The following is a 25679-nucleotide window of genomic DNA, read 5'->3' as shown; positions in this document are numbered from 1 at the left end:
GCCATCAGGACAACCCCAGGCAGTGCTTGGTCCTGGGGGGCTCCAATGGGCTCAGCTGTGCTCCTCTCTATGGGAGAGTGTGGGGTCACAGCCTGGTAAGTGGGGCTGGGTACCGTGCTGCTTTAAACAAGCCAGGATTTCTTTTTCGCTCGTGCTCTCCGTGCAGTGCTTGCATAGGAAGAAGCCGTTTGTAGAGCTGTCTCTTGATTTCTGGGTACATCAGCTCAAATCTCTAACTCATCTTGTTGCAACCTGTGCACCTGGGAGGTGGAGGTTGGTGCTCTGTAGGCAAGGTGCCTTCCAGTGCAGTCTGTTAGGTCATGCAGTGTTACTCCTCTTGCCTTTTCCAAACACACACCCTGGTGTGGTTCAGTGGAGTATTTTTAAATGTTGACTTTGTGTATATTGGATTACCATGTACATTTAGAATGTAAAACTACCTTTTAAGGGGTTTTTGCAGTTAATCACTGCTCTGTGTGTGTAAGTGATTCCAGTTGTGTGCAACAATGACTTGCTCCAAACTCTGCCTATGGAACTGCTTCGGGATCATCTGTTTCTGAGCAGTTCCTGATAGTGCTAATCCCCCGGGTGCTGGGCTGCCAGGAGGGGGAAGGGGCTGCTGGGCAATGGGTTTGATGTTGCAGCCATAGTTTGTTCTTCTTTGTCTCATGCACAGCTCCTACTGATGGATTATTAACGAGGCAACAAAGAGGTGCAAGAATGCTCTTTCTTCCTGCTTTCCTTTCCATTTCCCAAATCTGTGGTTGGGTCTCTGTTGCAAATCCAAGTGCAAGGCGACGGGCTGGAGCTGACCCCGAGGCATTGCAGTTCCTTCTAAAAGCAGAAGGAATTGTCAGTGCAACTCCAGGAGGGGCTGCTATTAAAAATCTACTGCTGGTAGCCAACCATCTCCCCTACTTCCAACTGCAAGAGCCCCACTCCATTTCTCCTTAACTCTAAATGGTTCCTTCTGTGGTAAGGGTACGCTTAGGGATCTTTTCCTTTTAGTTGAAAGTCTTCTCTTTTCTATTTCTTAACATGCAGTAGTTCTGCCCTATTTCGGAATTCACTTGGAAGAAGTTATTTGCCTGATCATCTTCCAGTTGTCTTTACAAAGAGTGAGAAGTCCAACCCTTTGAGGTGGAAAGGATGTTTGAACTTCTGAGCAGCTTTTGTTCCACCATGCTCAGTTTATGTGCTTATTGCTTTATGTAGTTCATTTCTTTGCATGACTTTTGCAGATCTGGATGCTTTCTTGAGAATTTCTGTGCTTCTGCAGCACCATGGGAATGCTTATTCCCAACAGTTGGAGATGGGCTCATTGCTCTGCCAACAGACAGCAGCGTGTGAGAAGATGGAAGAATGGATCCTGACTTTGCAGTTGCTCCATAGTTAGCATCCATCTGTATTTCTCCTTCCTTTCTCCTCTTCGTGAACAGTGAGGTTACAGAGGCACAACTCAGTGCTGTTTTTGGGAGGTTTGCATAGTGGTCAGTGAAACTCCTGCACTGAGTGCAAAAGTCCACGAATGTACAACGTAGAATGACAGCCAGGGAAGCTCAGCTAATGTGTTTTCCCAAGTAGATGCCACGCATGGATCTGAGCCATGTCAAATGTTATTTCTTGCCATCAAAATAACTACTACTGTGAATCTCCAGAGCTTCTGACCCGGTCACTTTCCTTGCAGTTGGTTCCCTGAGAGTTAATCACTGCTTGGAAAGGGAAAAAAAAAAAAAAAGCTTAGGGGTTGGGAATTGACAAATAAATAAATAAAGCACTTCCTTTGCAGTTCTGGATGTGAAAGGAGTCGCAAAATGCTCGCAGGGTTTTCCTCTGTCCTGGTAAAAAGCTTTCTTTTTTTAATCCTCAGACACTTTCTGTCCATGTGTTGGCCAACGTGGTGCCTAAATTCATAGCTCTGGGTGCTGTCAGAAAGCCACAAAACTTCTGCATGCGTTTCTGTCTGTGCTACCAGCTGAACCAGGCTCAGAGCCGACTTATCTGGAGGCCCAGAAGCAGCTCCCGGCCTTTTTGGCTCTTGAGAAGGAGCCAAATAAACAGATTAACTATAAACCAGGAGGGGATTATTCTTTTCTTTTTTTGTACAGTAGAGAAGTGCTGCAGCGCGGTAATTTGGTCAGCCCCTCTCGTTTGGAGATTGTTTTTTATTGCAGGACTTTCCAGGAAGAGCTTCTTGGCTTCCATCCTTTTAAGTAGGGAAGGCTTTTTTGTTTGTTTTTGTACTGCTGTCATTGGGTAAAGGTTTTCCTTCAGATGTCAGCCATGGGGCTGCGTGATTCATCGATGGGGAGTGCTTGTAGTCTGGATCTACTGAACATAAGGCAGTTGTTGCCCAGGAATTAGTCCTTGGCTGTGTTTGGGTAGCTGTCCTGTCCTGCTTTAAGGATGTTCTGTAGTGCTTCTTGGAGGAAGGCAGGTTTTGTTTCTGCCAGACCTGGAACTGCTGAGCTGTGCTCTGAACAAGCTCCATCAGCCGAAATATTTCCGTGTGATTGCTGTGTTTTTTGTCAGGAGAACTGTGCCGGGTAATCGGATCTGCTTTCCTCAGCCCAGCCTTGAATGCAGCAGTAACTGAGGAAGGAGAGGCTGAGGAGGAGCCCTCGCACCGCTCCTCATGCTCACATTCCCCATCCCCACGTGGTTTCCATAGCTCTTGAAGGCATCAGTGATGCTGTAGTGAGGAATGCTGATCTTTTCATCATCGCCTGTTCAGTTCAGAGGGTGCTTGGATCTTGCTGCAGTGAAGCACAGCCCTGCATGCTGTGCTGGGGGCTGAGCTGGGAGAAGCTGTGGGGAGGAGGGCAGCTTGCATGAGCCAGCCCTCCCAGCCCCACGTCCTTGCCCTAGCCCTATTTAAGATGCCTGTTGAGTGAGTTTGAGATACAGTGGCATAAATCAGTGCCGTGTCCCTGAGGATGCTCCGAGGTGTTAGCATTTAATTTATGAAGGTAGGCATTGTGGGCAATTCCACACGATGCTTTTCTTGATGCTGGCTCACACTGGGATGGTGCTCTTGCTGCCCTCCCCCCATCCCCATTGACTGGGGAGGGCCCTTTAAGTGCCTTACTGGGAAATCCCGACTGCGACAAGTTCACTTCTCCTAAAGCTGTTGGTGGCACCATGAATAACCATTGAGATGATGATCAGTAACCCGAAATGAAGCTGTCTAGAAAACTGCTTCTTGGATATCATCTGCCTGCAGAGCAGAACTGGGCCACGCAGCGTGATGTTTAATGAAACACGGCTCCTGGGAGGAGCTCTCTCCTGACTGCAGCATTTGACATAGGCAGTGATGGAGTTGTGTTTTATTTGTTTTATCTTCAGTAGATGGAAATTCGGGTCTGTGGGCCATAAGAGAAAAATCATGCCTGCGTTTTTAGAATGGGAACAGCAGTGCTTCCCAGCACGGGGACAGTCATGGAAATGAAGTGCTTGGAAAGCTCAGCATAGAGAACCCGTACCCAAGCAGCAGTGCAGTGAAAAAGGGAAGCTTCCTTTTGATTAAGTGGACGTATTAAGGAATAGCAGTGACAAAGCAGAATGCACTAAATACTTTATGAACTGTATGAGCACAGAGCTCTGAGCAGCACCACAGAGGCTTTTCCCCTGCGTTCGATAACCAGCTATTCAGAAACTTAATAAATGAATCTCTATGAAGTGGTTTTGGAAAGGAGCCTGTTCTTTCTTTGGTCTCCTTAATGAAAATAACTCTTCCTTGCTTTGTGTTCTTTCCATCTGGTGAAAAGAGAGGCCTGCTTCATCCCATTTAACCTCCCCCCAAATCAGTGCACTGCCAATATCTGTGCTGCTGGTTGTGCTGGTTCCCGTATCGTGCTGCAGGAGTGACCCATAGCACTGCAGGAGGATGCTGAAACACCAGCAGGGATGCTGCCAGGAGTCAGCCCACAAGTGTGCAGCTGAAAAGGGAGGGGGGATGAGTTTCTGTGCTCTGTAAAGGGAGGAACAATTGCAGCCTTGCAAAGGTCACAGGATATCGTAATGATGTTTGCATGGAAACTTAACTTGCTATGAATGAAAATGTGCTCTTGAGTTTTCCCCCTGGAGCTGAATGTCTGAAAGATCTGGATACTTCTTGTTCTGTTTCGTTTCTATTTGTGTTGTGTTTTCTTTACCTCTTTTTATTTTTTTCTTTTTTGGCTCTTCCTTGAGTTGTGCTATAGAAAGGAGAAGCGAGGAGGGCAGGCAGCACACAGCTGCTGGCAGAAGCTTAACTGTGTATTGCTTTAATCAAAGCTGGGGCATTAGTAGTTTGTGGTTAATCAGAGGGTTCCCTGCTTTAAATCAAATTATCTCTTCCCCCCTACATCCATCAGAACGAACCTAATAGCTGCAAGGAGCTTGGTACATCCCTCTTCTGCTGAAATGCCTTTCATCTCTCTCTCTCTCCCCAGAAACTGTGTCTATGAGTGCCCCGGGGGGGGGTGGGGGTTTTGGCCTCGCATATAAACCAAGGGAAGCTGAAGCAGTAAACCTGGAGCTGGGCTAGGTGGAAAATCCCTATCAGTGGATTCGTCTTTTATGTGTTGAAAGCAGTGGGTGATGAATTCCTGGCTGGGTCTGAGGGAGCACCCATGGCAGGAACATCACAGTGCTGTGGTCCTCGAGGGAGCAAGGCAGTGTCGGTGTCATGGGAAGGAGCTGGTGCTCGCCAGACCCAGCATGAGGAGCCTGCAAGGCTGCTGTGCTGTCCTGCTGCTGTGGGTTCCTCCAAGAGCAGCATCTGTAAGTGGCGAAGCTCTGTAATGAGTACTTGCTGTAAGCTGGCAGAGCAGCTGTAATTTTCTCCATACTCAGTTGCCTTTTCCAGCTCCCTAGCATCGTCCCCGTGGTTTTCTGATTAGGATTCATGCAAATAGTTCCTCGTGGCACACCCTCCTCCAAACCCAGAGGAGAAGGACCGGCTGCTGTGGTCGGGATGAAAGCTCTGTTGGTTTGCTGTTACCTTTCGTTAGGGATTCTGGATCCTGTGAAAGATCCACAGTTGTGCTTGCTAAGATATTTATATGTCGAGTATTTAAACACATTTATCAATTCCAAAAGAGCGATGCTTCTTTCAATTGCTTTGAGATGCTACATGGAAATGTGCAGGCAGAGGGTGAAAGCTGCATGTACATGCAGGAAGGAGTCCATTGACATGTTTTTTTTTAATAAGCTCAGTATTCAGGCAGCCTGACGTGGTGGTGGCAGGGTTGCTTCATGTCACTATGCTGCTTGGGGTCTCGGGCAGCATCTCTAACATCAGAGATCCAGAAGAAGCAGAAGAGCAGCGCTGTGTACGGAGCAGACCAAGAGGAGGTACAGAGATTAAAGGGGGCAGCCAATTACTCAACATGACCTTAAAACAAGGTCCCTGCTGAGATTTATGGGATTCTGTTACAGATCTTGAAACGCATTGAGAGAATTTGGGTCGTGGTTTTGTTCTCCTTTCAGTCTGGCAGTGCAGCCTGCGTGGTTGGAGACGTTGCTCAGGGTATTCCTGCACAGCTGTGCAGCTGCTCCTTCCTCTGCTCCTCCGCTCTCTTCTTCCAGCTCTGAGCAGTCAAAAGCAATCCTGTGAGTGAGGCACACTGTGCAGTACTGAGTTGCATTGGCACGCAGCTGAAGTGCATTCAGACAGCATTCAGAGCCCTTCTCTTGGCTCCTTTTGCTCTTTTTTCCTTCTTCCCTGGCTTCTGCCTTTGGGAAGATGTCTGGGTGATCAGTAGGAAATAGATGCTCCACTGAAATTTTGGAATGCAAACAAACAGGTTTGCTATTTTTAAATGCCAGTGCTGTTTTTTTGTTTGGTTTTTTTGTTTTGTTTTGTTTCTCTAAAGTTGTTCTTGCTCCAGTGAGAATGAGTCTGAATGAATGTTTCCTTTATGATTTATTTTTAGGAGTTAAGGGCTTATGTGAACCTCAGTGCTGGCAGAGATGCTGGATTGACAGTCCTGAATGTCAGATGAGCTTTACAACTTCTAAACCTTTAAAGTGCCAAAAAAGGTGGGCAAGTAGAGAACACAGGCAGAGATGCTCACCCCCTGCCTCTTGCACAGGGGCTCGGTGGGCACTTCCCTGCAGCTGTGAGCACTCCCTGCTGAAGCACACTCTTCAGCCCTTCCCAGCTGAGCACTGGGGCTCCCAGCTGCTGCTGAGCCATCCAAATGCTTTCTCCATATCAGCTGGGTCTGGAACAGGCACAGCTACAAAGCAATCATTCACATCCAGGGAAGGAGAGAAGTATATGGAGGGTGAGGAGAAATGCACTTGGCCACATCAGTAGTTAGGGTGGACTGACAATTTGGATGCCTGGCTCCATGGTGATGTCAATTTCTACATGCCTTAGCTTGGTTTGAGGTTATGCTGCTCACACTGACACATTCTACAGAGTGGATATTCTGCATCGTGGTGATGGTGAGGATGTCTATTATTACTGATGGCAAATTGGTTAATGGTGTGGTTAGGCTAAGTAAACGAATAGTGCAGACTGCATTTCTTTCACTACCTAAGTTAATAGTTTTGTGCACCTACTGTTCACTTCCACGTGGGTGATTTGGGTTTAATTCGAGCTCTTTTGCTCTGCCAGATGCAGCTTTTTCTGCAGGCTCTGGATGAGAGCTGCTCCCTGCTGCGGGCCTGCACCGAGCAGAGCTCACTCTCACCTTCACTGCTGTCAATGGATTTGGATAGAGGCCAGTTTCACGTCAACGTGGAGGACTTGAGCTCCATCTCTTTTTGATCCTGCTTCAAATGCAGTCCCAGTTTGTGGCAATGGGAATGTCACAGGGGAGGGCTGGGCTGCAGGGCAAGGTGTGCACAGAGTGCTGGGGTGGTGATGGCACTGCTGAGGTCTAAGGAGCTGGCAGGCTTCTTAAAGGCTGATATTCCAGCATCAATTCTGAACCCAAACTTGAATGTCTATAATAAACAGCATGAATGTGTTGCTTTATTTTGGGATAGGGGTGTTTCCCCATAAACAACTGTAAGTCATGATGAGAGGTGTGAGCAGTATCCCGGGGGGACAGCGTGCTCCCAGTGCCTGCCTGCTGTGTGAGTGGATCAGAACACATGCAGAGGTTCCTGCTGTCTGCTTCTTGAGTGCCTGTCCTCCTCATCAGCAGGAAAGCAGCACTGAACCAGCAGCTTCGCAGTGTTCTGGTCCTTCCACCAACACTTCTGTGCAACTCAATAGAAAATTACTGAATTGCTGGCTTACTGCGAGTGCACCAGCAAGTAACGGAGGTGATATTCACTGTCCAGTCTCCCTTCCCACCCAGGTTATTCAATGACCCTGCACATGTCATGGATGCTCCAAAACCAGAGGCCTCATTGATGGCCGTGCGGGAGCAGCATCGTGGCCGTGGCTTCCTCTGCTTCTATGCAAGAGCAACGCCGTGCTGCACAACTAGCAGGCAGCCCTGGGGAATGCAGCAACAGCACGGGCTGCCCGAGCCTCCACTTCCCGTATTGAGCTGACATTCAAAGGGAAACTTGCTCGTTTGACACTTTAAATAGCTCTCAGATGGAAACGTGGATAGTGAGCGTGCACAATGTGGCGGCTGCTGCTGGGCCGTGTGGGTCTGCGGCTCTATTATTAGCTGACAATAGCCGGAATGAGAAGCCATGGAGCTGCGTGGCCTCTGTGCCATTGTGTGAGCTGTTTGTCATCCCGGAGCCAGAGCTCCTCTCTTGCACTTCTTGGTAAAGACCTCTTGCTCGTTTTCTTTGCTGGAGGTTAGGAGGGAAAACGGCTTTTGAAGCAGGTTTGTAAATTCTTCTTCCCTGGGATAACGCTTGTGAGGGTACAGCAGACCGTATGTGTCTTCCCCATGGAGTGCTTGGAAGGTGACAGCCTGCAAGGGGGAGACAACTGGGAACTCTGAATACATCTGTCTCAATTCCTTCTTGATGAGTGTTTGCAGAAGGATGCTCAGGCGTGCGAGCAGAAGGTTGTGACCTGCTGCTGCATTGCTGGGGGGGCTGAGGGGCACAAGGGGTGCTTAGTTGTTTATATAGCAACCTCAATCTTAGTGGGAGCTGTAGATTGACAACTGCGTGGTGTTTTTCACAATGTGCCACTGAAGTGCTTTTTGCCCTTCACCTTCCCAAGTGTTAGCAGTGAAACCAGCAGCGAAGCAAGTGGAGCAGATCCCTTCCCAGCACTGGAGACCTTCCAGGGTGGATCTGGTGCTTTCACAGTCAGGTTTCACATATGGTGCGTGTGTTGAACGTTGCTGCATTGAGCTGAAGTGACGTATCTGGCACTTGATAACCGATCCGGATCCTCCCTCAACATGGATGCTGTTTTGATATTTGAATATAGTTTTAACAGCCCTTTTTCTGACTTGTTTAGAGTGAAATCTTGGTCTGGCTTTCCACCCATTTCACGTCCTATTTTCTTTCTGTCGGTGTGCAGGTATGGTTTATGAGGATCAGACCCCAAGGGGTGATGCCATGGCTGCTGGTTGCAGCTGGAGGCAGGACCCCATCACGTCAGGAGCAGCTGAACTTTTTGAGAAGAGGGAACTGAAACCTTTAGAGGAAAGGATCTTCTGTTCGTTCTGTTTTAAAATCAGTTGTGAAATCAAGGAAAGCGCAGCGTTCAACTTGAAACAACTGTGTGTGCCACAGCAAGGATGAACGCTGGGGGTGAAGTGTTGGGTGAGCAACACTTTGTCCCCCTGGCACTGCTGTCCCTTCCTCAGCATGCTTCTGAGTTTGAGGAAGGCTGCTTGCATTGCTGGGCACTGTGTGGTGTTGTTTCAGGCCCCCTGTGTGTTGTCTGAGAGGATACACAAGTGTGCTGCAGTGGCACTGAGTCTAAAAATGGAGTTTTTCAGGTCCGGTGAGGTGGAAAGCTGGTATTTATCCACCTGTCTTCAGATTGATTGGCTTGACATCCTTCAAATGCAATAGTTCCTTGGCTGTGTTTAGAAGGAGGTGATGAGCTGGGCATGCAAGCTGAGAATGCAGAACCTCCTCCAAACAGCACTTCTGCAGTTGCAGTAATGTGCAGGTTGAAGTTTGCTGACTGTCTGCTCTTGCTGAAGACCATCCACACTCACTCAGTTGCTGTATATCCATTTTCTGCAGGCAAACCAGCTGACTCACATCCATATCTTTAAAAAAAACTTAACGTTATTCCTTCGTTTAATTACAGCATCCTCTGCAGATGTTGCAGTGCCATAAAAAGGAGATGTAGGAACAAACACAAAGCTGTCACAGTTTGCTCCGGGTTGGAGGCAGTTACTGGGGAGCAGTGGGAAGTTCAGCTGACGTTGGCTGAGTGTCCGTGGGCAAATGGCATAAAGAAATGTGAAATGAGCTGGGAAATATTGCTGCAGAGGAGTTCCTGTATCAGTGCCTCCTCTCAGCACTCATCGGGAGATGGTGAAATAGAGAAAAAGAGCTGTAAGCAGACACCAAAGGGGTGTGAGGTTCCTATCGTCCGTCTGCAGTGAGGGGTTTTCTGGCTGTTTCTATCACATTTGACAGATGATGTGGTGTCGTTTCTGTCTGGCAGTTTGTTTTAAGCTGTTGGGTTTCTTTGCAGCTCCTCTGAGTGCTTTGTCTGAACGGTGTGGGTGCAGGTTGCACTGTGGGGTGCAGTGCCTGGCTCTCATGAGGTTGCTCATCCCATACCGAGTGCTGCTGGCTTCCCAATGGCAAAAGAAGGGGTCAGAAGTGTCCCAAGAATGTCCCAATCAGTGGCACATCACCCTTCTGCCTCATGGAAGTGGGAATTGCTCGCTGCTCGCTTTCCACCTCATCTCATTCTGATGTTCCCACAAAAGCATTGGGTTTTAAATGGTGCATGAGTCCTCCCTCCCCATGGGAATGCCTCTCCATGATGACAGCTCACCGCTGTCAGTGCTTCTTGGAAGCTTCATTTTGTAAGGCTTTCTGTGTGGTTTTGCTCCTTTTCCTCCTGTTGAACGTTGTTTCCCTTTTCCTGTATATGATGAGTGTGAATACCACGTGTGAGGTTGCAGTTGTGGAGCTCCACGTTGTAGAATAAAACCATAAACAACATGGCAGTTATTTCCTTCCACGATGTATTGTACGAAATCCAGTTTATATATATGTGTCTGTATACGTTTGTATTAGGTATATATTTAATATATATAATTTTGACCTTCAAAACCAGAAGAAATACCTTTTCCCCTCTTCTTCTGTGTCATCTTTGTCTGCTTACTGGGTTTCTGATGTTAATAACGTGAATGTATAATGAGCAATGAAGGAAACTGAAATATGTTGGTAGATCACAGCTCATGGATGGCAGCAGCTGGGTTCTGTATGTGTTGCCAGCAGTGGGGTTTACTGGAGGGTACACATGCAACTTTTTCAGTGGAGTTTTTACTGCAGCATTGATATTCTTGCTCTGTATTGCTAAGGCAGTTAAGGGCTATCATTACAGACCTTCCTAACACAGGTTGTTCTCAAGGATTCGTGTTTAAGGGTATCCCATAAGAGCCTCACATCTGGTGCTTGGATCATCTGTGCTGTGGTCCCAGCTGCTGCACCAGGGCTGAGCACTGCACAGCATCACGGGGACACTTCCTCCCCGTCATTCAAAAGCAGTGCTTTTCTGCTTTTTGTCCTTTTTTTGGTGTGTGTTTGTTTGGGAAGGGAAGATGGCGAGGTACCATGGAGGAAGTGGAACCAGGGTGCACGCTGGCGTGGAGCATGGCATGCCTCTGAAACAGCTGGCACTTCACAACCTTCCAGCTATTTCTAGTATGTCAGTGCCGGGCTGTTTGTTTGGTCATTTTATTGGGCATGGGTTTTTGTTGGGTTTCTTTTTTCTTCTTTCAGTTCCCTGGTAAATGAACCAACATAAACATTCCTTTTAACGAGGGCTGGCAGAGGAGCTGAAGGCAAAGGCTGAGCTCCTGCCTCCCCGTGTTGACTTTGGCTTCTGCTCTATGGGGCTTTTTCAGTGGTTCATCTTGGCAGATCGCTGCCGCTTCAAATAGAAGGGTAAATAAGTCACACCCAGCATTGCAGCCCCAACAGTGAATGGGTTACGTGTGCTTTGGTTTCCTCCTGCCCGAATGGTTTAAATAAATCATAAATCTTCATTTTTCTGGGGTCTGAATTGTTTCTGAGCGTTGTGTTAAGCTCCTTGGGCTGCAGGTACAGGGCCATGGTTGGTGGTGATGGCCAGCAGTTGGACTTGGTCACCTCTGTGGTCTTTTTCAACATTAATGATTCTGTGCTGATGGCTGAGCTGTCTGGGCTTTGAAAAGCAGTGCTCTTGCCTTCCCCCTGCCCCAGTCCCACCTGCCTGATGGAAAAGGGCCCTTGGGATTTCTCAGGAGCAGAAGGATAGCATTGTGCTGCAGGAGGATGTGTTCTTGCAGCTGGATGTGTGATTGCACAAAGCAGTTTGATGCTGTGATGGGTGCTGGGATCTGGATGAGCACCTGGCTTCATCTGCCACGCTCAGCTTCAGAGATGTGCCAGAAATGTGTTGTGGTTTTGTTTTCTTTCCTTCCGCTCCTAATTTTATTTCCCTGTGATTGTCTTAATGAATAGGTGCAACCTGTCTGCTCTCTTGCATCAGTGTATCGTTGGAAAATGCTTTTTCTGGGCTTATAGGGGTTTCTGCAGAGGGGAGCAGGGGACAGAGGGGAGCAGCTTCACAGGTGAAGGTTTGTATTCAACTTCTTTTTGCAAAAGTTTGCAATTGTACAAAAGTAATAATAATAATAATAGCAGGTAGAACCTTCTTCGTGTTCCAGATGAGGAGGACGTGAGTTTTGGTGCCAGCTTTGTGCTGAAGGAGTATGGAAAGCCAGCATCTCCTTGCTCCTGCCCTGCTCTATTCTGTGCTGATGAATGGGTGTTGCTCCAGCTGACAAAGAACTGACAGAAAAACGATGATTCACATAATTCATGCTCTGCAGGCTCTGTCAGATACTCGTTTCGCATCCTTCCAAGAGGTGCTGTGGATCAAAATGCAAGCTCCTCTGCGTGGCAGTCCTTCATGTATGCTGCTGAATATTTATGGCTCCAAGGGAATTTCTTCCACGTCCTGTGATTGCACTGGGGACGCCTGCTCGTGCTGCCCTTGCTTTTGTTGGGCATTCTTTGGGTAAACTTAGGATTGTGAGCAAGGACTGAGCAAGAGAGAGACTGGAGGAAAACGTTTTCTATAACCTTCTTCAGAGGTTTTAAGCTAGGCTGACATCTTTTGCATTTTTGGCGTGCTAAAGTTGAATGAAGAGCAGCACTCCTGTTTGATTTCTGGTGTAAACAGTTAAGATGGGTTCACCGTGAAGTTTTGTGCTGGTTTAAGGGTGCATGACGTAGACTGGAAGCAGTGGGCCCCATAGCAGCAGGTTCCTGTGCCCGGGGAAGCAGCCCTGTCCTTGTGCCTGCGGCCAGCCCGGGTCACCACGTGGGCCTTTTTGATCTCTCTGAACTCATCTGCCACGATGCTCATTATTCACCTCTCCCGGAACGCTCATGGTTAATTAATGGCTCCCCAGAGCTGGCTGTGGGAGGCGGGCTGGCGCTGCCACTGGGCTGTGCTTGACTCATGGCATTGGCTCGTCTGTCCATCCCTCCTTCTGTCCATCCATCCTGCTGTGTGCTGTGCAGGCTGCAGCTCCCTCAGACGCTCGCCATGGTGCTGTCCCCTCATCCCTGGGGCTGCTGGCCTGCCGTGTCCCCAGGCACCGTGCCACTCGGCCTCCAGCGCACAGGTGGGTGCGGGTCTGCTGCCATTGCATGCTGGTTGCTAAGCTGGACCTCGTCCCCTTTGCTTTCCTATCTGCAGGAGAGATTCTGCGTGGTGGCTCTTGAGAATGTTGAGAGAGGAGGGGCTGGTGGCACTGGGAGCCATCGCCGTGCTCCTGCTGGATGTTGGCACTCTGCTGGAAGGGGCTGATACAGAGCTCGCTGCTCGAAGCACTCACGCGTCCCTTTCTGTTCCCCTTCATTTATTTCTTGATCATTTATGCATGTTAATCTGTTAGCTACCAAAGAGGAGAGGGAGGGGAGGAAATCCTGAGGTGAAATTAAATGAGACGCCGGCATTAATCATTCTGTTTGTATCTCTAAGTATATGACATAATTCACCCAAGGATTTTCCTTTTATTGCAGAGATTAAAACACAACTCATTAATTGCCACTCTTGTTCCAGCGATTTTATTGACGTGAAAAATGCACCTAGCTTTCCTCCGCGTGAAGTGCCCCATGTGAGTGTGTAAATGACACTTAAACTGGGAGGGCTTCTGCAGAGTGCTCTGCCCACAGCTGTGGGGCACTGTAGGGATGGGCAGCGATGCTTGGGCAGCCCCTGTGTGCTGCTTCACCTTTATGGCCACCAGGTATCCACGGAGCTCTGCTGGGTGGACTTCTGTAGCTCTCTAAGGAGAGAAATCGAGCTATGAGTGTAATCTGTTGGTAAGACCAAACAGTGCAGAGCAGTGTACGTGGTCTCTGGCATTCCCAAATAGCAAGTCTGGGTGCTTTGCCAATGAAGTGGCAGCATCTTAACTCTGCTTTTGTCTTCAGGACCTGTTTTGCTGTTCTCCTCCTGCTGGATTTCCATTCTAGCATAAATAGGTGTTTCTGTTGAAAGCAAATGCCAGCCTCTCCCTTTTACGCAGGAATTGAACTTGCTCTGTGCAGCCTGAAACACAGCCGTGCAACATTCTTCATTTAAATGGCTTTCTGTTTTGAAACTCGGAGCCATGAGTCCCTGGCTCCCCTCCCTCCTCTCCCCACGCCCAGCCCGTTCATTGCTTGCAAATGAATTAAATGAGTTTCCCACACCTTCTGGTGGATGTGATGAATTCTCACACCCCATGGGGAAGCTCAGGGTGGGCACTGCTTGCAAGCTGTCCTTGGTTTTGATGTTTCTTCCTCTTGTAACTTTCTTAACGATGTTTAAAATGTTAAATAGTGGTGTGTGTGTGTAGCGTTTCTGGGTTAAGAAAAGACCTGAACACTGCAGGGCATGCAAGGAAAGCACACTTGGTTTAAATGGGAGAAAGATGCAAGATGTGACTTACTCAAAGTTGTCCAAGGCCGAGCTCTGCTTTGCATGGCAAATGTTATCAAACCTGGGGCTGCAGAGCTCTTCCCTGGGCTGTGCCCCACGTTGATGCTCAGGGCTGTGCAGTGTGCCTGGTCCCCAGGCCCAGCGATGGTGCAGTGCCCTCTCTGTGCAGCCTGGCTCAGCACGACGTGCTCCAATGATGGCTTCTGAACTGTGAGTTTTTCAAACAACTGTGCTGTCTCTGGGCCTCGAAATTGTCAGCCAACTTTAATTATTCCCAGTGTCGCTCTGCCCTGCCTCTGCTTATTGGAAGTGCTCTCGTAGAGCGGCGGATGTGCTTGTTGAGCAGATGAAAGGAAGGAAGCCGTGCTTTGCAGGGATGCTGTGTGCTCCAGGACAGCCCGTGCCCCTGGGAGCCCCTGCCCCCCAGTCACGGCTTTGGTGAAGAGCCCACAGCTCTGATGTGATTATTCCGCTTCCTGCAGACAGCTGAGCAAAACAGAATTTAATTGTGGCTCTGATAGATCTGCTGATAAAAATCTGTCGCTGTGAAAGCATTCTCTGAGCCGGCTTCTTCAAACATCTCAAGCAGTGTGCTGCTGCTCGGCTGTCCAGACGACTCATCCCATACATTAACAACATCCACTGAGTCTTTGGCCATCCCTGCAGCTCTGGATCCGTCACCATGCATGAGAGCAAGCTGTTCAAAGAGCCGCTAGGGAAGCTGCTTGAGGGACACGTTATTTCAAGTTGCTCCGTAGCAGTTTGTCCACGCTGGTGCTTGGGGCTGCGGAGGATTTGTCAGCAGGACTCAAATTCTGAGCGCTGGGAATGTGAAGTGATGTCTCTGCTTTGGTTTTGCTTATGCTAATGGTTCACTGTGTCTACATGACTTAATTCTTATCTTCTAGAGATCCACGCTGCAGACCTGTGATAGAGTTCTGTGTTGTCTGTTTCTCCAGCATTCAGAATGCATAAGCAGGGTCTGTCTGCAGAACAAGTAATGGGTCTGCTGCATTCAGTGGGGCTCTAGCTGAAAAGTGCTTAAGCATTTCTGAGCTGTGAGCGAGGCAGTGTGCAAGTGGGTTCAGTGCAAGCACCGTCAGCTGCTCCTTGGGGAGATGTTGTTGTGTCTGGGACAGTGCCTGCTAGCCCCGAGTAATTAGTGATGCAAATTCATTAGGGTGGAGGTATGCAAAGGGGAGATGAGTGTGCTGGGTAGTTCTCAGGGACCCAGAGCCTGCCTTGGTGTTTGCTCACAGCTCATCTCGTAACCTCTACTTTGACCTCACTGCTGCAGTGTTTCCTGTGTTCATCTCATACCTCCAACGGGTAATGAATATCCCATTTTTAAAGGGAACTTTACCTTCTTCCAGGGCAGGCAGTTTTTAATAGGACTGCGAGCCTGAGCCTCCCAGTTGTCTGGATCATACAGCACTCGGTCCTTCTGTGCCAAGGTGACTTTATGACCTGATGATGGGAGTGAGTAAACGGTTTGCTTTGAAGAGATGGAAAGCTTTTTCTTCTGCTGCTAAGGATGTTTTAATTGTGGCACACGAGTTTGAAATGCAGTGGTAAGGGCTGCACCACAGGACAGGGTTTATTGGGAGAGCTGGGCTGTAAGCCTGCTCCTCCTGCTGCCACCTTAACCTGCAGCACTGTGCTCTGTGCCACTGTCCTCGTTCGGGAGGGGTCACTTCAGGAGGCCTGCAAGCTGTAGGGAGGAGGGAGATAAAGGGCTTTGGGCTGTTCTGAAGTGGCTGTTAACCTAATAACCTGTGCCAATTAAAGATGCAAGAGCAGCAAACTCCAAGGAAGATGCTGTGTGATGGGGGACCTGCACCGTGCCCAGCGCCAGCCCCAGCAGCCCATCTTCTGCTTGTGCAAGCCGTGGAGCAACGAGCGGACGCTTCATTCTCCAGAAAGCCCACTAAGCCTCAGGAAATTCCTGCCTTCTTCATGTTGTGTTATGGCAAAGTATGGGGCAGTGCTGCTGCGAGATGAGCAAGGCTGCCCCTGCCCGGGAGCCTCGAGCAAGGCTGCCCCTGCCCGGCAGCAGCGGAGGCTCCACCAGCTGCAGCTGAATGGAGGATTGTTCCTCCTCACCCCACGGGCTGCTGCTGCTTCCCTCCCAGACAGCACCCTTATTGATCACAGAGAGAGCTGAGACTGCATTTGCTGCTGAAGGAAAAGGTTACGAGTCCATGCTGAGTGCAGCAGGAGAGCTGCCTGCGAGATGCTCTGCCCCGACAACCAGTGACTTCATTTTAATTTTCATATGAAATTGAACGCGCTCTGCTGACCTCTGAGTTGCAAGTTGTAAGAGGTTGGGGGGGATAGGGAATCTGAGGAGGGTTGGGGGTCGGGATGGGGCTGGGTGGGCAGTGGGAGGAGCAGCAGTGTGTGCTGGGGGAACGCAGCACTCCTCGCCCGGAGGGACGCACATGCTGCAGTGGTTCTGATTAAAGAAGTATGTGGACAACTCTGGCTCGTGTATTTGCTTGTAGCTGTGTTTCCTGATGAAAAGACAGAAGTTTCCTGTTCCCTGAAACGCTCTCTCTCTCTGGGATGAAGTTGGTGCTGACCAGCTTTGCCCACGGTTTTGTTCCTCTGCTGTGACTTTGCTGCCCCGTGTTTTTTTCCACGCAGTGCTCAGTGCTGATTGGGGTGCTGAGAGAGGTCATCTTGGAGCTTGAAAACCTCGCATTCTTGCAGATTACTTTCTGGCAAGCGTGACGAGGAGCTGTGTTTGTATACACGTGTTTTGGGTTTTTGAGTCCCGAAAATAAAGATGCGTGCTTTCTTTGCTAGCATTCCCTGACCCTCCAAAACTGTTCCAGCAGATGTGAGCACGGCTCAAGGCAGCAGAGAGGAGTGCTCATGGGATGGGACCTGAAGGGCTGGCTGCCCTGGTACTGTGGGTACTAGGCATCAGCAAAGAAGATGTTGATTAAAAAGCTGAGATTGGAAAACACTACTTCCCCATCTTTGGTTGTGGTGACCGAGTTGTGCTGCAGTGTGCAGATGGAGGCAGAGCTGTGCGTGAGGAGGGCCTGAGCTTTTATTGCTTGTCGAGTTCAGCTTGGAACAGCACATCTGAACTTTGGGGAGAGCACAGCAGTGTCCGGCTGCAGTGGGCAGCTCTGATGTTTGAGTGCTCCAAGAGAAAAGTGCCTCTTTCATTATTTTATTTTCATGCTGAGTTTATTGCCTGCTGAAAGCGTGCTCTCCCAGCTGCATCACTGCATGTTTCCATGTTTCTGGGCTGATGCATTTCTTGTGTCTTCTGTTGGACTGTGGGGAAACGGTCTCATGCAGTCCCCTGGTCTCAATCAGTTAGGTCCTGGAAGGTGATGTGGGAGGCCGCCATGTTTGTGAGACATTCTGCAAGCAGTGGCCAAAATACAGCATAAATACAAAAGCTGTCTTCAGGAGTAATTGCATCTCATAATCGCTTCTGTGTGTTACTTCATCACAGTGCATTTTTAGGCAGTGACTTCTGAACTCCAGAAATGCACTGGGTGCTTGCAGCTCTGCCCACGGGTCGGTGCACTGCTGGATCCTGCCCTGTTGCTGCTGCATCCTGGATGCAATGCAGCCATTTCCTACCTGAGCACGCAGTTAATCGTAACAGAGCTTTGCTGATGCGTTATTAACGAGGGAATGTGTTTCGACCCTCTTTTACTAGAGAGTCTTGGTGGTGTTTAATGGCATTTTGTTTAATCTCTAGTGTTCTTGTTTGTTACAGAGATCCGTGCCCAGTTGGTAGAGCAGCTGAAATGCCTTGACCAGCAGTGTGAGCTCCGGGTCCAGTTACTGCAGGACTTGCAGGATTTCTTCCGCAAGAAGGCAGAGATTGAGATGGATTACTCGAGGAATTTGGAGAAGTTGGCTGAGAGATTCCTGGCTAAAACTAGGAGCACCAAAGACCAGCAATTCAAGTAGAGTATTTGCCTTTATTTTTGTCCTTTTTTATTTATTTTTTCTTCTAAACGTGGTTGCAAGCGTAGGAATGCAAAAAGTGGGCTGCTACAGTGAATGTCAGTGTGGCTGTGAATGTCAGAATGTTGGTGACAAACACAGAACCCATTTCACATTTCTGCATAGCCTGCCTGCTGGGTTCATTTCAGTGGCTCCCTTTAAGTCATACGTTGTCCACAGGGAATGGAAAAAATTGGCAAAATCTAAAAAGGAGCCGTTTTCTTGGGAAAATGGGCAAGGTTCTGTGCCACCTTTGGCAGAGAGAACCTGGATTTCCTTCAGTGTCAGTGACAGCAGTTGCCTCACCTGCTTGACGTGCTGTTTGCAGGTAGGTCTGGCCGTCCTGCTCTGGCTGCTCCTGCTCAGCTCGTTGGGTTGGGTGAGCACTGAGCAGCGGATGTGGTTCTGTGGCACCGAGTGTGAGTGAGCAGCCCTGGCCATGAGTCACTGAGCTCTGCTGTGTCCCCTGGCAGCATCCTGCACTGCCTCTGCCCCAGCTCCTGGCACTGCTGGGCTGGGCCCTCTGTTGTTGTTATTGTTGCTGTGTTTGGGGGGTGGGGGAGTTCAGCTTTCCCTTCCAGCTCCAGCCCTTCTTGCAAAACCCACTCAGTAGGCACCAGTTCAGCTTCCGTTCTGTGCAGCTTTAGTTTACTTTCTGTACAGTGTGGTCATCTGCTTAGTTCTCATTCAAGATGGACATTGTGCTCCATTGCCTGGAGAGCATGACACCTAAGTGCAGCCATCTGAGAAGTGGAAAAGAGTTGTTCTGTGTACCTCTAGAAAGTCTAAAGCATACGTGTCCAACCCGCTGACTTTGTTTTTGATTTCATTTATGAAACATCCCATCAAAAATGCAGATTTCTATTTTTCATTTTTTTCCTAAAGCAGTTTCCTCACTCACTTGTGTGGCCTGAATTGGGCAGGTGAATTTATCAGCACAGAAAGCTTTCATAGGAGTTGCTGAACTACTCGTCTGTGCTTTTCTGTCGAGTCCAGGGCAGCACCCCAGTGCTCTGAGCACCGGGCTCACGTTGCTGTGCACAGGGATGACGTGGCTCTCTCTGCTCCTTTTGCTTACATGAGCAGCAGATGGCTCCTAGCAGGAGAGCATCTTGCTTTGGGAACATCTTGCCCTGCAAGGCTGAGTCCCAGTTGTCCATTATTCTCATTTAAGAGACCTGGGATGAGGAGAAAATCCCATCTTTATAAACACCCATTGTCATAAGGACAGTGTTGGTCGCTGCAGTGAGTTGTGCAGAGCTCGTGCTATTGCTTGTTTGGTCACTGCCTTCTGCTGGCCCCAGCATTCAGAAATGCATCCATATACCCCAGGGACTTGGCTGATTGTCTTTTTGGTGGGTGCTGTAATCTAATCTGGAACCCCCTAGAAGGTGGTTTGATCAAAGCCAACCATCACATCCCTCTGTTTAAGGAGCCTGGGATTATGTGACTTTGAGATGTGCATGGGCTGCTGGCTCCTCTGTAATTGCGTGGCTGTGACCCTATAAATATCCCATAATAGCACGTTTTTTCTATTACGTGACAATTACATCGGAAGGTACCGTATCATTCAGGGACTGCTTACCATGTCACTTGCAGATTTTAGATCTCATAACACACTGTCAAGGAGGAAACTTGTCAGGCAGGAACCCTGTAATTTGCATGTGCTTTCATACTTGAGAGCTATCGTGTAATTGCTGAGCTGCTCCAGAGGGGTTCATTTAAGGGAGAGCTGTCAAGGGCAGGAGGCAGCCTGACCCTCAAAGCTGGGCCCTGTGGCATCCTCCAGCACACGTATGGTACAAGCACAGGCTTCAAGGAAAACACAGTGAGGTGCAGTTTGCAGCAACTGCATGGTGTGGGTTTTGTGCCTCATCACAGGGGCAGCCGTTGCGTGGCTGCATTTCCCACGTGGGCTTTGATTGAAGCTGGGTGCTGGGTCTCAGGAGCAAGCTGTGCAGAGGCTGCCATGGGCTTAAAGGGTGCTGCACGTTGTGCAGATTCAGGCTGGTTTCACGGGAGCATCTTAAAGGGATTTGCAGAGGTAGGTGTATGTTTTTCTCATCTTATAGCTTTGAAGAGGGGGAACAGATTGGTTTAGCCAAGGTGACATCCGAGTTGATGGCAGTTGGATGCATCCCAGGTTTTAGTTGCTTTTATCTTCTCTGCCATGGCTGAGAGAGCTTGCCTTGCCTAGTCCTCTTGAAAACTGGTTTTTCAATTAGTACAGACTGCTCAAGAGAATAAACCACATCTACTTGGTAAGGCTTCTTCACTACCCCTTGGAAAATAGCCCCACGTGAGCTGTAAAGACTGGAGGGGGGGGATGGGGAAAATGCATTTCCCAGTCCAATTCTTCCAACTCCTGTTGTTAAAGGAGCCCGTTGCTCTAAAGTTGGCAGTCATCACTCCTTAAATATCTGTCGAAGCAGTGGCCCATTTTGTGCTCACTGGAGCTCCTGGGGTCCCCACTGGGTCCTGGCGTCTCTTCTGGTGTGGACATGGCTGCCCAGCACTGGGACCCCAATGCTCTGGTGCTTCCTTTGCCTGGCTCTGTCCTACAGGCTTTGCCTTTTGGAACATCAGTTAACATGAAAACCACAGCAAAATTTTCAATAAGGAGAAATCTAAAAGGGGAAGGAAAAAAATAAAAAAAAAAGAGATGCTATTTTAAGGCTGTATTTTAAATCAGGGCAGTCCTTGAGAGTAGGATACCGAGTAGCAATCAGTTGTCAGCTGGAGAGCAGAATGTCCAGGATATCCCAGCATGATTCAGATGGCTTTCTGGCAGCTTTTGCCTTGAAGTCGAAGATGCAGAATAAGTCTGGCAACCTTCAGGCTGAGCACTTGTAAACAACAGATGTTCATAACTGGAATCTTTTGGAAGAGAGGGGCAGGGAGCAGCGTGTACGTCCGTGCCTGAGCTGCTCCAAATTTGCTGCTAACGCTGAGCAGTGTCAGGAAGACTTGAAGGGGAAACGAAGCACTCGCGTGCATCAGCACTTTGCAGGGGACTTTGCTTTTACTTGAGAGCAGTTTCTTTAAAGGAGAGATTGTACAGGTGGTGAGGGAGGTGTCAGCAAAAGCACTTACATCAGGTGGACTTCTACAGTATTGCTGTAACAGATAAATACTGCTGTATGCTGTTTGGACCTGGGATTTTTTTGATGGGATGAACCTGGAGCACTTCTGAGTCATTCAGGTATTTCACCCTGGGGTTGAGGGTTATAGTGGCACGAGGTACGAGCAGCTTTTTTCTGTGTCTGTGCTTGAAATCACTCTGCCACTATCGAGAGGCACTTGTCAGTATTGCTGTAATGGCAGTGTTACACGTTCAGGGCAGATTCCTGATGTCTTCTGCTCTGCGTGGTGACTCGTGGTCCTCCCCTGGCTGTGACACCCTCAGTGTTGCTCTTTGTTCATTGCTGGAGCATGCTGGCACCCAGCATTGCCAGGGGACTTGCCCCCAAACCTGCACTCTGACACTGATGATGCAGCAAGGTGATGTTAATTTCAGCTTTTCTTTGTCTGTCATAAATTCATTTGCCTCTGACTCACCTTCCTGTGCTCCATGTGGAAATGTGGTATTCCCATTGCTGGGCTGTGCGTGGGTTTTTTCTTCTTGGGATGGGAGGAACTGTTCTTCATGATGGTTTTTCTGCTTCTGCCTTGAATGGGACCACAGCACAGAGCCAGTGTCACTGCCTTAGAGCAGATAAATCTCTGATCGTCTGCGAGTTCCTCCTATGAATCAGTAATTTAATTAAGAACTTTCAGATACTTGGACTCAATCTTTCTTTCTCATCTTTTGAGACCAACCAAAGCCTTTGAAGTGGAAGTTGCACAGGACTTGATCAAGATAACGCTCGAAAACCACAGGGCTTCATACTTTGTGGTTCCTTAAAAATCTGTGCACAACTTCCTCTTCCTGTTCCCAAATGCCCCCAATCGCTGTGATCTGCTGCAATTTAGGCTAACCTAAATAAACTCTGGATTCACTATCATCACACGATATTTGAGCTGTGTAAACAGCTGGATCCTGGCACCTTCTTCATGTTGCAGGGGAACCTGAAGTCGAGCAGTGCTGGGAATGCAAAATCACTTTGGGAAGTTCATATCCAGCTCCTGAAAGTTTGGTTTTTAATGCTCAGCAGCTCTGGGTGCTCCTCAGAGCCTCACTGCTCCATCTACCCAACCATCACTGCTGCTTTGTTTCCTTCCTCACCCCTCCTGCAGTGCTCTGAAGCTGGGAGCAGAATATATTTGCCAGCTCCTTTGAGAATTGAAATGGTTAATGGAAATGGCAATTTGCTCCTCTGCCATCTGCTTGTGGTTATGATAGAAAACGGTCTGTTGTAAACAGTTGTATAACTTCTGCTCTGTGTTGTGAAAACTGTTGCCACGTTCCACCCCAGAAAATGCTGCATTTTAGAGGTGGCTTAACAGTTAATGTGTGTTTGGTCCTAAGGGCTATTTTGGAGCCCTTGAACGAGTAACCACATCTTTCCTTTTCTGTTCTGTTCCTGTGCAGCTTGTCTTCAGGCCTTCCTTTGTCTCCCTTTGGCCAGGGTGACAGGATCGTGCTGCCCAGTCATCGGGGGAAGTCGGTACTTGCTTCCTCTAAAACCTTAGCAGTGAGAAAGCTAAAATCTGCACAGAAGGGAACAGACCTGGAGGTGACAATCCCAGGCACAGATTGGAATCGTGTGGGCTTTGTGCCTGCTCCTTCCTGCGGGATGGCCTTTCATGTCTAACCACATGGAGTGTGTCAGCAACCTATCCGGCGCCATGAGACACCAGCAGTCCTGCTCGCCATGGGCTCGTGGTATTTGTGCTATGTGCTGCCTTCGAATGGCTTTGGGTGTTGTGGTGCAGCAGTTTGGGCAGCTGGGAGTTGGCTGCTTAACTATTGCATCTCTCCTGCCTCCTGTTCTGTGCTTTGATTTCCCTTTGGAAAGCAGGGTGCTGCCCTGCTCCTGGCTGTGGTTGCACCCAGGCTCCTCCAAAGCGCACAGTGAGGCTGCCAGGGTTTGCTGAGTGGGCTGTGAAAACTCACAGCAAGAGGAGAAAATGCCACGGGGGTGAAAACAGCTGGGTGTTTGTGGGCTGACATCTGGCACAGCGGAGCAGAGGCTGCATGCAGCTGAGCTCCAGGATGCTCTGAACTGATGGAGCAGCAGTGGGATGCTCAGGGCTTTGAGATGGGATTTGCTGCAGCAGGACCAGCTACGAGGAGTCCTTCCTTACATTTCCTAAGCTGCATTCCCACCTTTTTTTCCTGACTTTTGGTTCATGGACGTTTTGTGTAGCTCTTCCAGCTTTGAAGGCAGGTACTGAGTCAGTGTGCAGAGTAGTTTTATAGCACTGGTGCAGCCAACCAACTGCTGCGTCTCTTCCCTATGTGCTCCTCTTGACAATTGTCTGCAGCCCTCTCCTGTTCAGCTCACCTCCTGTCTTCTGCCAGCACCAGTGCTGCAGAGGCAGTGGCTCTGTGTTGGCACATGCACCTGGCTGCAGCACTGCTCAGTGAGGACCTTGTCCTGCTGAGGACCTCCTTCAGCCCCGTTTCCATCAGAAGAAAGTCAGCTGTTGTTTCTTCTGCCCTAAAATCGAAAAAGAAACGGAAAAAACAAAAAGCAGCAAACTCTGTCTCAGTGGAAAATGCAAAGCTCCTGCGTGCATTGCCTTCTGTGGTGGTGGAAGCTCTCAGCCTGCATTTCAGCAGGAGTCAGCCCCTCTGTGCCATTCGAGGGCTGGCCGCAGCCTTCTGCATGCACACTGCTGGTTGCCAGGTCTTGCAGTTGCTAATTAGCTCCTTGGCATATTAACAAAACAAACAGTATGCTGCAGACACTGATTGCAGGAGATCTGAGGGCAAGTACTTGATTTATATAGCTTAACATCTGGCAGTTTCAACCTTGTGCAGTTCTGCATTTTGATCGTTCCATCTGGTTTTGCCCATGTCAGCAATATCTGCAATGTGTGACACTGAAGTACAAAGGCAAATATTGTCTGAATGAAATCTCTGCCTTCTCGCATTTTATTTTCTATGTTTTTATTCAAAACACCAGAACTGAAAGCTCAAGAATCCTTTCTCTACACACAAGCTTATGTGTGCCAAGCCCTGAAACAGTGCAGATGATGAGCTGCAGTTGTTCCCTGAGCTTTTCATTTTCTTAAGGAAAAGGAACAAGGCATCAAGATCAGCTGTTTGGAAACTGCTCCTTTTTCTCTCTAAAATTGTCCATATTGCACTATAGCTCAAGAAGAGTGATGAGGGTCTGCTGTGGTTTCATTGCTCCTGCTTTGTCAACGTTACTCTTTGACAGCAGTGCTCGCTGTCCTTCTACGTGCAGAACATTCCCTTTTTCAGTGGAAATTAAATCTCATTTATCTTAAGGGGAAAGAAACCAGATAGAATCTCATTCGGTAATCAGATGAGCCTTGCTGTCCTATCAGAGATCTGACCACACAGTTGCTCTGATATTTTAAGAAGGAAGGCAGACCGTGCTGCAGAGGGGCAGTGAGCAGAGCTGGGAGAGCTGCATGGTGCAGTCAGTGCAGCCACGGCCCTGGGCTGCAGCAGGGCAGCATGCAGTGCTGCTGAGGTCTGCTGGTTGATGGGTGCCATGCTCCTTCAGGAGATCAGGTGTTTTACCGTGTTGGTTGGTTTGATCCACGTTAGCCAAGGCTGCTCTCGCTTTTTCTTTGCCCTTTGTGTTGTGTGTTTTCAGGGTGCGCAGAAAATTGGCTGCAAGAAGGTTGAGGAAGTTCAGAGTTGAGAACGTGGAGCCTGTGGGATGAGCACTGCTGTCTCTTTCACTTGGGACAGATACAGATTCTTGCACAGAACTGCTTGTATACAAGATGTGAAGTTTTGTTTCCTATGCAGATGCTGTTCAGCTAACTGGGTGCTTGAAGTCTTATGCTTGTGGTGAGGCACAGATGTCTGTGGCAGCACTGCAGACCCCACGGTCAGGCTCCATAGCCATCACCGTGCCTCGGGCACTGCAATTGTGTTGGATTCAAAAGAAAAACTCAGAGCATACGTTTGGCATCCTGTAGTTTGCACTTGCCCAAGCAGTTTGTTGGGGGACCAAGGCTGAGGCTGTGTGTGATGGAGGGCTTATTCTGTGTGTGTGCCACAGCCATTTGCTCTGTTCCCACCCCCCTCATCAAATCCACACATTCTGTAGCTGTGTTTCTAGAGTGAACATCATTAACAGAACTGTTTTGTCTCCATCAGGTCAAGTCCTATCCAATCCTTGTTCCTATTTTTCATCCCTTGTAGGAAGGATCAGAACGTGCTCTCACCGGTCAATTGCTGGAACCTCCTCTTAAATCAAGTGAAGCGGGAGAGCAGGGATCACACGACCCTCAGTGATATCTATCTCAACAACATCATCCCACGCTTTGTCCAGGTCAGCGAAGATTCTGGGCGCCTGTTCAAGAAGGTAACTGAGTGCTGCTGTTGTTTGGCCCTTCCGAAATGCAAACTGTGGGATGTTACTTCTGGCTGATCTCCTTGTTGTTCTTTGTACCTAACACCTGGTTTTGCCCCTTCGTGCACTTGACTCGTCACTGATGGATTGTTTTCTTGTCCTAGAACTTTTGCATTTACCCAAAAGTCATCAATCGAGGTTTGAGTGAGTGTAAGGCTCTGTTT

General features: G+C 48.8%; 1 protein-coding gene across 3 annotated transcripts in view; it reads left to right on the top strand.

The window, feature by feature from the left end:
• The window catches only part of SRGAP2 (SLIT-ROBO Rho GTPase activating protein 2), a 76486-nt gene that overhangs the window by 3960 nt on the left and 46847 nt on the right, over positions 1-25679 (top strand). For all 3 annotated transcript variants that reach the window (XM_065740469.1, XM_065740468.1, XM_065740470.1), the window contains exons 2-3: positions 17781-17973; positions 25305-25467. In XM_065740469.1, coding sequence (XP_065596541.1) covers positions 17781-17973; positions 25305-25467 — 356 coding nt within the window. The remainder of the gene's footprint in view (positions 1-17780; positions 17974-25304; positions 25468-25679) is intronic.

Source organism: Cyrtonyx montezumae, unplaced genomic scaffold (genome assembly GCF_038088225.1).
Source record: "Cyrtonyx montezumae isolate F1298 unplaced genomic scaffold, pur_monq_1.0 scaffold_26, whole genome shotgun sequence".
NCBI classification, from domain to species: Eukaryota; Metazoa; Chordata; class Aves; order Galliformes; family Odontophoridae; genus Cyrtonyx; species Cyrtonyx montezumae.
Note: the sequence above shows the minus strand (reverse complement) of the source record. Positions and strands in the feature narration are given on the sequence as shown.